At 40.2% G+C, this 13,959-nt stretch overlaps 1 protein-coding gene across 1 annotated transcript; it reads right to left on the minus strand.

Annotated features, from left to right (window-relative positions):
- Positions 1–7,822: 7,822 nt before the first annotated feature.
- On the minus strand, positions 7,823–13,142 carry LOC123129565 (proline-rich receptor-like protein kinase PERK2). The gene is made up of 4 exons (XM_044549679.1): positions 13,076–13,142; positions 8,644–9,021; positions 8,173–8,561; positions 7,823–8,082 (listed from the first exon to the last, which is right to left on the minus strand). The coding sequence occupies exons 1-4, from the start codon at positions 13,140–13,142 to the stop codon at positions 8,044–8,046; spliced, it is 873 nt and encodes a 290-aa protein (XP_044405614.1). The 3' UTR covers positions 7,823–8,043.
- Between the last annotated feature and the right edge of the window lie 817 nt (positions 13,143–13,959).

A 13,959-nucleotide genomic window follows, 5' to 3' on the forward strand; every position in this document is an offset into this window, starting at 1 on the left:
AAAAACATCCGTAACTTTGAAAAATTGCTCGTGATTTTTAAAACAATTCACGAATTTAAAAAAATGTTCAAGATTTTAATAAAGTTCAAGAATTTGAGAAAATGTTGTGGATTAGGGAAAAGTTCATGAATTGCGGAAAGGTCCACGAGTTTGAAGAAAAGTTCATAGATTTTAGAAAATGAAAAAGGAAAAGGAAATAGAAAATAAAATGATAAAAGGTAAAACAAAAAAACTAGAAAAAAGGGAAAATTGTTTTAGGAGGAAAGGTTCTATAACCTTCCCCAAAATGATGTGAGAAAAAACAAAGCGAGGCATACTAGGTCGGCCTCATAGCGTGTGAGCACTCGCAAGCACCTAGATTTGGTTACTATCTACCCCGGATTCCTATTTAGCCCGACCGTAACAAACTGTCCTATTTAGCACTCTAGTAGTAGTCTCGTACTTCTCTGCGTTTTTTTCTAGTCAGTTCTTTTCTCTTGTCTAGTTTTAGGCCAGTTTTTGTCATTTTTTCTTTTCTTTTCTATTTTAATTTTCATGAATTTTTTCATTTTCAAATTTGTGAACTTTTCTCAAATTCAGGGAGAAAAAATCTTAAATTCATGAACTTTTCAAAAAAATATATTCATTTACACAAAATCAAAGAGCTCAAAGGAAAACAACAAAAAGAAATTGGAGCTCCAAAGAAGGAAAAACTATGATAGATGAAGAGTCGCTGATTTGATATGACAGTTCCAGTCGTCACAGAAAATGGCCTTCGATGATGAACTGGGGCCGTCACCGGCAATACGATCTTACATGATGAAAAAGTGGTGCCATCAAGATTTTTTTTTTGTGATGGCACTTCAGTAACTAACGACGTGATGGTCGGCAACCGTCACTGATCCATTTTTATGGCGAAAATCGATTTTACTTTACACAGGTGAACCTTCACTAAAAGTCACCCGTTTTGTAGTGTCGACAATATGGTCGTCTACATCAACCTTGGTGCCACCATGTTAGTGCATAAGTAGTTTTGTTTGGACTATGAGTCGATAGCACTACCTAGATGGACATTTGTCCCATGTTTTTCAATACAATGATCACATGAGCTACTCATACATGATTGTGACCCATGAGATGTAATCTTTCCAGTGTGCTTGTTTGGTGCGATGAATTGTCACTTTATGATTAGATTTTTTATATGTTTTATTCACGGATTCAAATGAGTTTCATTCTGCAAATTTTATAGATAATGTGCTCTCCGATCTATTAGTCATGCACTGCCAGTGTTTAGATCACTGATCTCCAAGAGGGAGTTGTGTGTGTCTCTTGGATTCAATCTTGCAAGTAATATACTAAATCGATACAAACTGGAAAAGGCTTGTATTATGTTGTTGCCACTAAGGGTAAACAATAGTTGTGTAGTTGTCCCTTATACGCAGGGTGATGAAAATACAATATCTACATCATGTCATCATACTTAATGCAATACTTTGTTTTACTTAATATTTTGAGATGCATGTTGGATAGTGGTCTTGCGGTGGAGTATTATCTATAGATGTTCGGACGTGAGGCCTATATATGCACATGATCATAAAACATGTAATTTAATCAATACAGACCTATAATTTGTTCACCATGTCATGTTATCTTTTATGGAGAGATGCCACTAGTGAAACTTATGGGGACCCTATAACCAATCGCTTATGAAAGAACTCTTGCAGAAAGGCCCAACATTGGTTTAAATTTTTTCCAACATAATAATAATGATAACTAATTAATTAGCATAGGGAGTTAGCGCTACCCGAGGATTCTTAATTCAACATAATACATGAGGGGCCCAGTGCTGATGGTGCCGGTCCAAACTGGGCGATGTCCGGCGCCCCCGGGCAACCAGGGTCTCAGCCAAGCCGATGTCTTTCCCATCCGGTATGCGCTGAGAACGAGATACGCATGGCTCTTATCGGGGTTTGTCGGTACACTCGGAGGTCTTGCTGGTTTAGTTTTACCTTTGATGAGAGGCAGGTACACCGGAATTCCTTATCGTAAGCATCATGTTCTTCATGGTGTGAGGATGTTCCACTGGATGCGCGTAATAATTTATAATGGACCGGTTGGAGCACCCCTGCAGGGTTAAATCTTTTCGGAAGCCGTGCCCGCGGTTATGTGGCGACTTGAAAAATTATAATATCCTGTTGTAGAGAACTTGACACAAAACTTCAAATAAAATACACGAACCGCGTGTGTAACTGTGACCGTCTGTTTTCGAGGGAGTTCGAGAAGAGAACATGGTGGGGTAATGTTTGTCTCATAAGTAGTTCAGGATCACTTATTGATCATTACTAGCTTGGGGCCGTTATGCATAGTTTACTTCTCTCTTGTACTCGTAAAATAGCCACCTTACAAATGCTTAGTGCTTGCTGTGACCTCGTCACTTAACCATTCCATACCCATTAAGCTTTGCTAGTCTTGATACCCATGGTAATGGGATTCCTAAGTCCTTGTGGCCCACAGATTACTACAACAATAATTGCAAGTAAAGATAATGCGATGATCTGACGTGAGAGCGATGCTTGCTTGCTTTTGGGGTTCTTCTTCCGCTTCTTATTAGTCAATCTTGGGATAGGTTCCTGGTCGGCAGCCTAGGCTAGCAGTGTGGATGTCATTTGTGTTTTTATTTGATTTCATCTGTAGTCGAATCCTGCTCTTCTGTATGATGCTTGATGTATTCATGTGGTGCTTGTATGGCTTTGTTTGTATCCCCATATGTGTTGTACATGGTACAATGTAATAAAATCCACCTTGCAAAGCGTCTTCAATATGCGCTTCTATGTTTACAACCTGAACTATTCTTTGATTGCAATTATCACTTCCAAGCACAAGTTGCATTAAACCTTGTAACTAGCAAGAGTAGTGATATTGGCAATCTCGCTAGTTTCACTGGGGTCCAAGGAAAGTTCTGTATTTGTTTGTGCAGGTGCTGATCATTTGTCATAGTTAAAATAATCCTACATGTTTGATAAACCTTAAGGTCATCCACTTGAGGGAAAATATTGCTTGCTACAAAGATCTGCACTTATGGGTCGAATAACTTCCCAAATTAGAGTAGGCAAGCCTTTTTATGGCATCATTGTCGGGGACATATTTTCTACTATTGTAGGTCCTACACTCCATTACTTTACTTCATTTTTATATATCTTGTGTAGTTACTATTTGTTAGTTTTTATTTTTCTTATCTTGTGTCCAAAAATCACAAAAGTCACAAAACAATTTTATTACAGCAAATAGTTTTTTTAGGCCTCAAGAAATGTCTACTTCTTCCCAAAATACCAAATTTTGTGATGTTTAAAGTATTAATAATTTGTTAGTACACCTATTTGCTCAACCAACTACTAAGGCTCAATCCTATGAAATCAAGCCTTCTTTTAAATTTGATATTGAAAGAAAAATTCTCTGGCTCTTACAATGTAGATGATGCTTCTCAGTTAAACAATTTTGTTCAACTTTGTGACATGCAAAAATATAAAGAAGTAGAAGTCGAAATCATCAAGTGAAAACTTTTTTCCATTTTTCATTAACAGCTAGGGCAAAAGAATGGATGTTATCTTTACCCAAGATAGCATTGATTCATTCACAAACTGTAACGATGCATTTATTGGCAAATATTTGCCTTGAGCTAAAATTATCTAGTTAAGGAATCTTATCGAGAATTTTAAACGACTTGAGAATGCACATGTAGCCCAAGCTTAGGTAAGGTTAAAAACAATGAAAAAAATTGCCCCACACATGGTTATTTGTCCATTTGATTAAGTTGGTTATTTATTAACACCGTTTATGTTGCAAACTGGATATATACACATATACATACATAAACACTATTCTGATCATGGGATCAGAATATTCTGATCAGAACATGAACTTCCTGAGTTACACGCCTGAACTTCCCTCTGTAGGAACCCAGTCTTCGGGCTATCTTCGCAACTGTGTCTCCCCGCGCGAATTATTCTGGTTAGTCGTGTTATATATGATGTAAGTGTAATCTAGAAACGAGTTTTAGCAACTAAATGCCTGTTTTACATAGGAATCTCACTCGTTGGCGGATTTTTCTCTCGGATCATGATGAACTTGCGTTTTTTCTGCAATTTTACTGCCTGAGTTGTTCGACCTGAACTTCCCCCCGTGCTAGGTTGAACTTCCACCAATGTTGCCCAAATGGAGCTCGCGATATACTGTTGGAAAGCTATGGACAAGAGTATCATGACCCAAGTTAGCTTTTTGGCAAAATGTAAGTGGTTTGAGAGCAGTTTTGAAAACCATTTTTTCTTCATACAAGAATGTGAATCGTATTTTCGATCGCATTACTAAACCGTTTATCCGAATGAGGCAAATAATATGGCTTTGGAAAGCTGCCGCAAAACCGCTCCTTCCACATGTTGAAAGTTTTCTCCAGTTCCCTATGGTTACAGTGTAATTTGGAAAATCATAAAATTTGGCAAACCGAATAGCCAAGTTCATATTTTTGATGTCATTTCTAAATGGGTAATCCAATTGAGGCAAATGATATGACATTGGAAAGATTATGAAAATGCGCTACTTTTTCATGTTTAAAGTTTTTTCTAATTTTGAACAGTTTAAGAGTAATTTAGAAAACGGTACAAGTTCCACCAAGTTTGTATTTTCGAGTTAGTTTTTTAACTGTACGTCCGAATGCAACAAATGATATGGTGTTGGAAATCCTGACGAAATGCGAAAGTTTTTGTTATATATTGTTTCTCCCAATTATTTATGGTTTTAAGTCAATTTTGAAAATGGCTAAAAAAGTATTTTCGCCATAATTTCTACAAACTTTAATGGAGTGGGGCAAGTAATATACCGTTGAAAAGCTACGGCAAATGCGAAACTTTTTCATGTTGATGGTTTTCTCTAATTCCTAGCCGTTTTCAAGTAATTTCAAAAACGGCGAGATCATTCGTTCCGCCTTTATCGCGAAACATATTCTTCGAAAATGCACCGCGTCAAGAACTTGAACTTCTCGGCATCTCTACTTGAACTTCATTCTATTTTTCACGCACTTTTTTGCTCGTAGCTCTCCATCCACTCACCAGAATTGAGCAAGTGATATACCGATGGAAAGCTGCTGTAAACACTCAACTTTCCCTTGTTAATCATTTTCATACTCACGACGGTTTTAAAAGTTTTTCATGTGAATTTCATTCAGTGCAGTAGTTGAACTTCCTGTTGTTTTCACGTTGAACTTCTAAGACGTATTTTTGTTTGTAATTTTCTCATGCATTGGTCAGTGTTACACAAATTATATTCCTTTTGTACAAACCTCTCTCACAATAAATTTTTTTGCTTTGTCCGACGGAGGACTTGAAATTATAACAACAAAAAATTTGGACCTTGCCTTTTAATTCATTTTTCTCATATTAAATACACACCATGTAGTAAATGAACCTTTTCCATTTTTGTAATTTGATTCTTTTAATTTCTTTTTGAATCACATTGCTCCCAATAATAACTGAACTTCTTTGTGGATTTAGAGAATTGTTTTAAAACACAAAAAAACAATTTCTTTTTTGTGTATTCAAACATGGAAATACAAGGTGAACCTCTCTCGCAAGAATTTTTGAACTTCCCTGGAAAGAGCACTTGAACTTCTTTCAAAAAACCTTTTAAGCTTTTATTTTCTATACTTTTATTCTCACGTGAAAATGCATTCCTTGTAGTACTTGAACTTCTCGTTGTTTTCACTATGAACTTCTGTCGCATTTTTGTGTATACATCGAATTACACACAATTGAAGGTCAGACGTCATTTTTTGCCATTTTAAAACATGTAACTGGAGGTTGGCCGTCCCTCAATATAAATTCTGAACCGTGCACGGAGGAGCACATAAACTCCTTGCAACAAGCCTTCGAAGTTTTTAGTTTTCTATTCTTATATTCTAATCTGAAATGCATTCCGTGTAGTAGTTGAACTTCCCACTATTTTCACGTTGAACTTCTGTCACGTATTTTTGTTCAACCTCTCTCACAAGAATTTTTGAACTTTCACTGGTCGGGAACTTGAACTTCTAGCAACAAAATTTTTGGACTTTGCCTTTTTTATTCGATGTTTTCTCATATGAAACAAACACCATGTAGTACGTGAACTTCTGGTTCTTATCTATTTGAACCACTCTTTACTTTTTTGGCCCTAACTCCTAAAGCACTCGTCAAAATTGAGCATGTAAATCCTAGGTTTTTATAACCTTTGAAGTTTTCTATTTGTTTAATTTGAACTTCTTAATTTTATTCTTATAAAAGAAAAGACAATATTTTAAAGCAAAGATCATACAACCTTTTTTTAAATGAACTTCATACAATAATTTTGCATAGGAAGAAGAAGAATTTTGAGTGTTATATACATCATACTATTCTGGTTTTTAATATGAAATTATTGATTTTCTTTTTAAAATCAAATCGCTCCAAAAAATTTAAAAATGCAAAAACGATGCTACCTTTTAGCAATGGGAAAAATCTGAATTCTTTATAGACATAAAACCACTCTTCATTATTTCGAATCGAACTTCTTGGTTTATTCATTAGTAACGGGAAAATTTCAAGTTTTTCTAATAAATATCAAACTGCTGCTTTTTTAAAATTGAACTTCTTGGTTTATTATTTAGTAACAAGGAAAATCTGAGTTTTTCATATACATAAACTACTCTATTCTTTTAAATTGAACTTCTAGGGTTTTTTAATATGGACATCTTGGTGTTCTTCATTTGTAACATAAAAAGTCCTAGTTTTGTAATAAATGTCGAATCACTCAGTTTTGAATTTGAACCCCTCAGTTTTAAATCTTGTAGTATAGCTCGAACAACTTATTTTGAAATTGAACTTCATTCTTTTTTACCCACAAACAAGAAGAATTCGAGTTTTTTTGTATACATTGAAGTACTCATTTTTATAATTTGAGATTCTTCTTTAAAAAACACTCATTGCTCCATTTTTTAAATTTGAACTTCTTGTTTTTACTAAGAAAATTGACAAGTCCATTTTTTATCTAATGTTTGTCATGCTCTTGTTTAACAAATTGAACTTCTTGGCTTTTACTTTTCAGGCATGGGATAAATCTGTTTTTAGAACTATTCAATATTTTGAACTTCCCCATTTAATTCTTTAGTAATGGGAAAAATCTAAGTTTTTCTATTACCTTAGAAGTTCTCTATTTTTTACATTTGATCTTCATAGTTTTTCGTATACATCAAACTACTGCATATTTTCAATTTTAAACTTCTTCATTTTAATCTTTAGTAAGAACGAAAGTCTGAGGGGGTTTTAAACATTGAACTACATTTTTTAAATTTGGACTTATTTGTTTTTGTTTCTATTAGTAACAAAATATTCCTAGTTCGGGAATAAAAATCCTAGTTTTTTAATAAGTATCGAGCCATTTCGTTTTTTAGATTTGAATTTCTAAGACTTTTTAAGCGGAGAAAATCCTTTTTTAATAAATTTGTGTTGAGATGTTTTTTGTTTTTTCAATTTGACCTTCTTGGGATTGTAATAAATGTTGAACTTCTCTGTTATTTTAATTTGAACCTCTAGGTTTTTCTAGAAACAGCGGAAGTCCATTTTTTCTATAAATTTTTGAACTCCTCTATTTTATTAGATTGAACTTCTTCGTTTTTTACTTATCAATGGAGAGAAATTCTAGTGTTGTAATAAACATCGAGCTACCATGTTATTTAAATTTGAACTTCGAGGTTTTTTAAGAAACGAAGAAAATCCATTATCTTTTTTGAACGATAATCCGTACATACAAAAATCCCAACAAGATAAGTTGCTACAAGAAATGAAAACAAACTCATAATTTTTAGTTCATAGACAAAATACATTCTCACGTGAACATATAATCGATTCATGGTTCCCATTTTTCCATTCTTTCTTGTACACTTTCAGAACCTTTTGTTGGGGGAATAAGATAATTAGCGCCATACAACATCACCTTGAACCCCTATCATATATATCTCTGAACTTCATCCATGTTTCATGTTTTTGTGCTCTGTCTTCTTCGTCACACAACACCAAAAAAGCTTTTCACTGTGACATTTTGCTGCAAAATTCATTGAACAGTCATCATGCATTACAAATTCTAGAGAAATCACAGAATGTAAAGAAACAACGGGGAGTAAAATATCCATACACACAGAAATGCATCGACACATTTGAGTACAAAAAAGGTCCCCGTGCCGGCCCTGTTCTTGGGCGACAACCTTCTTACAGCGCCACCGTGATGCACCTCCTCCCTAGTCCTGAGCTCCACCCCTGTCTCCACCACTCTGGCAGATCTCTCTGACCTCCAGTCGATCTTGCGGCGGCGGTAGATGCTCGTCTTCCACGGGCAGCGGTGGTGGTTGGACATGTTTGGATGCAGCGGCGGGGAAGAAGCACGGATGAGAGTCTCCAGTGCCATGATAGGAACCGGTGGGTTGGTGCCCTGGTTGCGATGTCGGGGAAGAAGCACAGAGGATGGTGGGGGTGGGCCGTAGCAGGGGTTGGAGGTTGTGGGGGCCTGTCGCCAGCGGCATCTGGCTGTGGAGGGAAGAAGGTCATGGTGACAGTTGGAGGAAGGTCGCGGCAGCAGGTGGAGCAAGTTTGTGCTCATGGAGGTAACCTGATCTGGGGCAAGGGACGGACTTGGCGGCGCGATCCGCAGCGAGGCACGGTGGAGGCGGCCCGATCCGGGAGGGACGAGCGACGGTGGCAGCAGTGAGGGGCAAGGGGCGATGGAGGCGGCCCGATCCGGGGCAAGAGACGGTGCTGGCGGCGCAATCCGCGACGAGGGATGGTGGCGGCGCCGATTGGGTGTGGAGGCGCGTTTCGGGCGGCGGCAGCGGCGGTGGTTGGGGGTGGTGGAGCTTCCTGCCCGGGGTGAGGGGGCGGCGCCAGATCGGTGATGGAGATGATGGGGTGGGTCGTGGGGATCGGTTGGGTTCGATGGTGGGTAGGTGGGCTTTATTCGTTTTGTAGCAGCTCGGGAGTTTGGGAGAACCTAATCGGGCCCTATATAGGCTTGACGTGATCCAAATAGTTATTATGATCCCAGGATTAGAATAGTGTTGTCTTATATACATAATGTTTCTTGCAATAGATACAACAACTCACATTTTGGGTGAGTCCTAGAGACAACAACTCACATTTTCTTTTGAAAATCATCTCAGGTCACCGGCTAAATCTTGAAGGTACATATTATTTTATGCTCTCATTGATATATGCCTCAGTGCCTCTCAACACATTCATTGAGATCTACTAGTCCATGTTTATTGTTTTAGTTTAGAACCAACCTTCTAGATCAGAGGAGCTGAAAGTAATTCTAGTGTGAAAGATGAGCTTATTTTATTTGAACATTTCCTTATAAAATGTATTTCTTCTTCTACTTTGTAGTTACCCCTATGAATTGGGAACAAGTATAGTTCAAGTATTCAGATGAACTATTGATATTTATGGTGAAAATGTGCCCTAGAGGCAATAATATTGTATTATTATATTTCTATATTCATAATTAAGAGTTTATATTCTATGCTATAACAACGATGATCCTAGAATATACAATTCGGTGGAAAACTCATATGCACGCGTGGAATGATAAACAACAAAATAAGATTCCTAGTCTCGCCTCTAAGACTAGCTCAATTGTTGTTGCTGATCATGTTTTTCGGATCTTAGGATATTTAAGTGTAAAGATAGTCCTAAAACAACATTGAGAGTATGACATTAGAAGAACAATCATATTGAATCGACAGAAACTTATTTGTTATACTTTGAGATAATATAGTCTGAAGTCAATTGTTATAACACGGAGTGTTAACGTGTGTTTTAGTTCCTTAGACTATGAGAGTACCATAGTCATTTCTTACCATACGATGAACTTTGGGGTTGCTCAAACGTCATCTATAACATGGTGATCACAACGATAACTTACAGGTTCATCGAAAAGTTTGACAAGGGACTAGATAGCTTGAGAGTCGAATTTGCTTCTCGATGATGGATAGATATTCTTAGGTCCCTCTCGGTGTGGCTGATGTTGGTACTAAAACAGGCGGACCTTAGGTAGGGGGTCCCGAGCTATGGATCTAGGAACGATGGATAACAGGAGATAAGGGAGACGATGTTTCCCAGGTTCGGGCCATCTCAAAGAGGTAAAACCCTACATCCTGCTTTCATTATATTGATGTGAGGGAGTATAAAATATAAGATGATCTACCTCGATATTGTATTTTGTGTTCTAAACCCTAAGGCGGGTAATTGTGATTGTGCCTCTACACACTAAACGCCTTGGCTTATATAGGCACCAGGGGTATCTAGGGTTACACATGGTCGGTTTCCAACTAGGAATAACCATGTCAGCAATCAGAGTTGTCCTTAAAGTATACGCCAAGTCTTTGGCAGTGTCCATCTTGATCACGCTAGGATTCGTAGCTTCCAGAGTCCTTCCTTGTGGAGATCGGCCGACCATAAGCTCGGCCCATGGACTGTGGGTCACATAGGTTGGTACCCCTAGTCCAGGACACTGTTAGTAGCCCCTGAATTTGTCTCCGAAGCTGACGATGGAAGTTGCATCCTCGGACCAATGTCTCCAGCTTGAAGTCTTTGGCTTGGCAGGCTGGTTCTCTCTCCATCGATTCAAGTTCGGCTTTCAGATCTGCCAAATGTTTTCGGCCTCTATTCCTCGGATAGGGTAATCTTTAGGTTATGTGATCCGAGGACTTTCGCCGAGGACCGACCATGGGTCTCACCATATGTGTCCCTTTGGTTTCATAAATCTTCTTGATCGTTGTGTCGCCTAGGGAACAAGCCCATTCAAGGCTGGTCATTGAAGTGTCCTCCCTTTTAATGTTTTAATTAAGTGGGTACTTAATCCAGGGTTACAGTCACGACCATACCCTAGCTTCCTCGCATCTTGCCTCAACACGAAACTTTCTCCTCAAATTTTAGCTTCGAGAGCTCCAGTCATGGCAAGCGGTCCGGGCTCATCGACACGCCCCCACGGGCCTCTCAAAGGTGACTACGGAAGTTGCTCCGTCACCCGTCAACAATTGGACCAGCTTGCCACCCAAGGTTATTTGTTGGACGCAGACCTTGCTTCTACCCGTCCTGGCTTAATATCTTTGGACAAACGAGCGCACGCGGACAACCATCCCGTTCCTCATGGGGAGGGGTGAGTTTGCTTTGTCCCTTTCTTATTGCGGGCCTTGGATTCCCCATCCATTCATTTCTCCATGGACTCCTTGAGTTCTACGGGATCCAACTCCACCATCTAACACCCAATTCCATCATGCATATCGTGGGATTCATCGTCCTCTTTGAGCTGTACCTCAGATGCGAAGCACACTTTGGGCTATGGAGAAAGTAGTTCTGATTGATGCCATGTTCCCACAAGGGAAGCTTCACGAGGTGGGCGGACCCGAGGTATGCCATATTGTGGGAACGGGCTATCCAACAGGTACCCCCAGAGAGGATACAAGGGAGACGATGTTTCCCAGGTTCGGGCCATCTCAAAGAGGTAAAACCCTACATCCTGCTTTCATTATATTGATGTGAGGGAGTATAAAATATAAGATGATCTACATCAATATCGTATTTTGTGTTCTGAACCCTAAGGCGGGTAATTGTGATTGTGCCTCTACAGACTAAACCCCTCGACTTATATAGGCACCAGGGGTACCTAGGGTTACACATGATCGGTTTCCAACTAGGAATAACCACGTCAGCAATCAGAGTTGTCCTTAAAGTATACGACAAGCCTTTGGTAGTGTCCGTCTTGATCACGCTAGGATTTGTAGCTTCCAGACTCCTTCCTTGTGGAGATCGGCCGACCATAAGCTCGACCCATGGACTGTGGGTCACATAGGTTGGTACCCCTAGTCCAGGACACTATTAGTAGCCCCTGAACTTGTCTCCGAAGCCGAGGATGGAAGTTGCATCCTCGGACCAATGTCTCCAGCTTGAAGTCTATGGCTTGGCAGGCTAGTTCTCTCTCCATCGATTCAAGTTCGGCTTTCAGATCTGCCAAATGTTTTCGGCCTCTATTCCTCGGATAGGGTAATCTTTAGGCTATGTGATCCGATGACTTTCGCCGAGGACCTACCATGGCTCTCACCATATGTGTCCCTTTGGTTATTATTTCATAAATCTTCTTGATCATTGTGCCGCCTGGGGAACAAGCCCATTCAAGGCTGGTCATTGAAGTGTCCTCCCTTTTAATGTTTTAATTAAGTGGGTACTTAATCCAGGGTTATAGTCAAGACCGTACCCTAGCTTCCTCGCATCTTGCCTCAACACGAAACTTTCCCCTCAAATTTTAGCTTCGAGAGCTCTAGTCATGGAAAGCGGTGCGGGCTCATCGACACGCCCCCACGGGCCTCTCAAAGGTGACTAGGGAAGTTGCTCCATCACCCGTTGACAATTGGACCAGCTTGCCACCCAAGGTTATTTGTCGGATGCAGACCTTGCTTCTACCCGTCCTGGCTTAATATCTTTGGATAAACGAGCGCACGCGGACAACCATCCCGTTCCTCATGGGGAGGGGTGAGTTTGCTTTGTCCCTTTCTTATGGCGGGGCCTTGGATTCCCCATCCATTCATTTCTCCATGGACTCCTTGAGTTCTACGGGATCCAATTCCACCACCTAACACCCAATTCCATCATGCATATCGTGGGATTCATCGTCCTCTTTGAAGTGTACCTCGGATGCGAAACACACTTTGGGCTATGGAGAAAGTAGTTCTGATTGATGCCATGTTCCCACAAGGGAAGCTTCACGAGGTGGGCGGACCCGAGGTATGCCATATTGTGGGAACGGGCTATCCAACGGGTACCCCCAGAGAGGATACAAGGGAGACGATGTTTCCCAGGTTCGGTCCATCTCAAAGAGGTAAAACCCTACATCCTGCTTTCATTACATTGATGTGAGGGCGTATAAAATATTAGATGATCTACCTCGATATCGTATTTTGTGTTCTAAACCCTAAGGCGGGTAATTGTGATTGTGCCTCTACACACTAAACCCCTTGGCTTATATAGGCCCCAGGAGTACCTAGGGTTACACATGGTCAGTTTCCAACTAGGAGTAACCATGTCAGCAATCAGAGCTGTCCTTAAAGTATACGCCATGTCTTTGGGAGTGTCCATCTTGATCACGCTTGGATTCGTAGCTTCCAGAGTCCTTCCTTGTCGAGATCGGCCGACCATAAGCTCGGCCCATGGACTGTGGGTCACATAGGTTGGTACGCCTAGTCTAGGACACTGTTAGTAGCCCCTGAACTTGTCTCCGAAGCCGAGGATGGAAGTTGCATCCTCGGACCAATGTCTCCAGCTTGAAGTCTTTGGCTTGGCAGGCTAGTTCTCTCTCCATCGATTCAAGTTCGGCTTTCAGATCTGCCAAATGTTTTCGGCCTCTATTCCTCGGATAGGCTAATCTTTAGGTTATGTGATCCGATGACTTTCGCCGAGGACCTACCATGGGTCTCACCATATGTATCCCTTTGGTTATTATTTCATAAATATCATGATCGTTGTGCCGCCTGGGGAACAAGTCCATTCAAGGCTGGTCATTGAAGTGTCCTCCCTTTTAATGTTTTAATTCAGTGGGTACTTAATCCAGGGTTACAGTCAAGACCGTACCCTAGCTTCCTCGCATCTTGCCTCAACACGAAACTTTCCTCTCAAATTTTAGCTTCGAGAGCTCCAGTCATGGCAAGCGGTGCGGGCTCATCGACACGCCCCCACGGGCCTCTCAAAGGTGACTAGGCAAGTTGCTCCGTCACCCGTCGACAATTGGACCAGCTTGCCACCCAAGGTTATTTGTCGGATGCATACCTTGCTTCTACCCGTCCTGGCTTAATATCTTTGGATAAACGAGCGCACGCGGACAACCATCCCGTTCCTCATGGGGAGGGGTGAGTTTGCTTTATCCCTTTCTTATTGCGGG

This window comes from Triticum aestivum, chromosome 6A, assembly GCF_018294505.1.
Source record: "Triticum aestivum cultivar Chinese Spring chromosome 6A, IWGSC CS RefSeq v2.1, whole genome shotgun sequence".
Lineage (NCBI taxonomy): Eukaryota > Viridiplantae > Streptophyta > Magnoliopsida > Poales > Poaceae > Triticum > Triticum aestivum.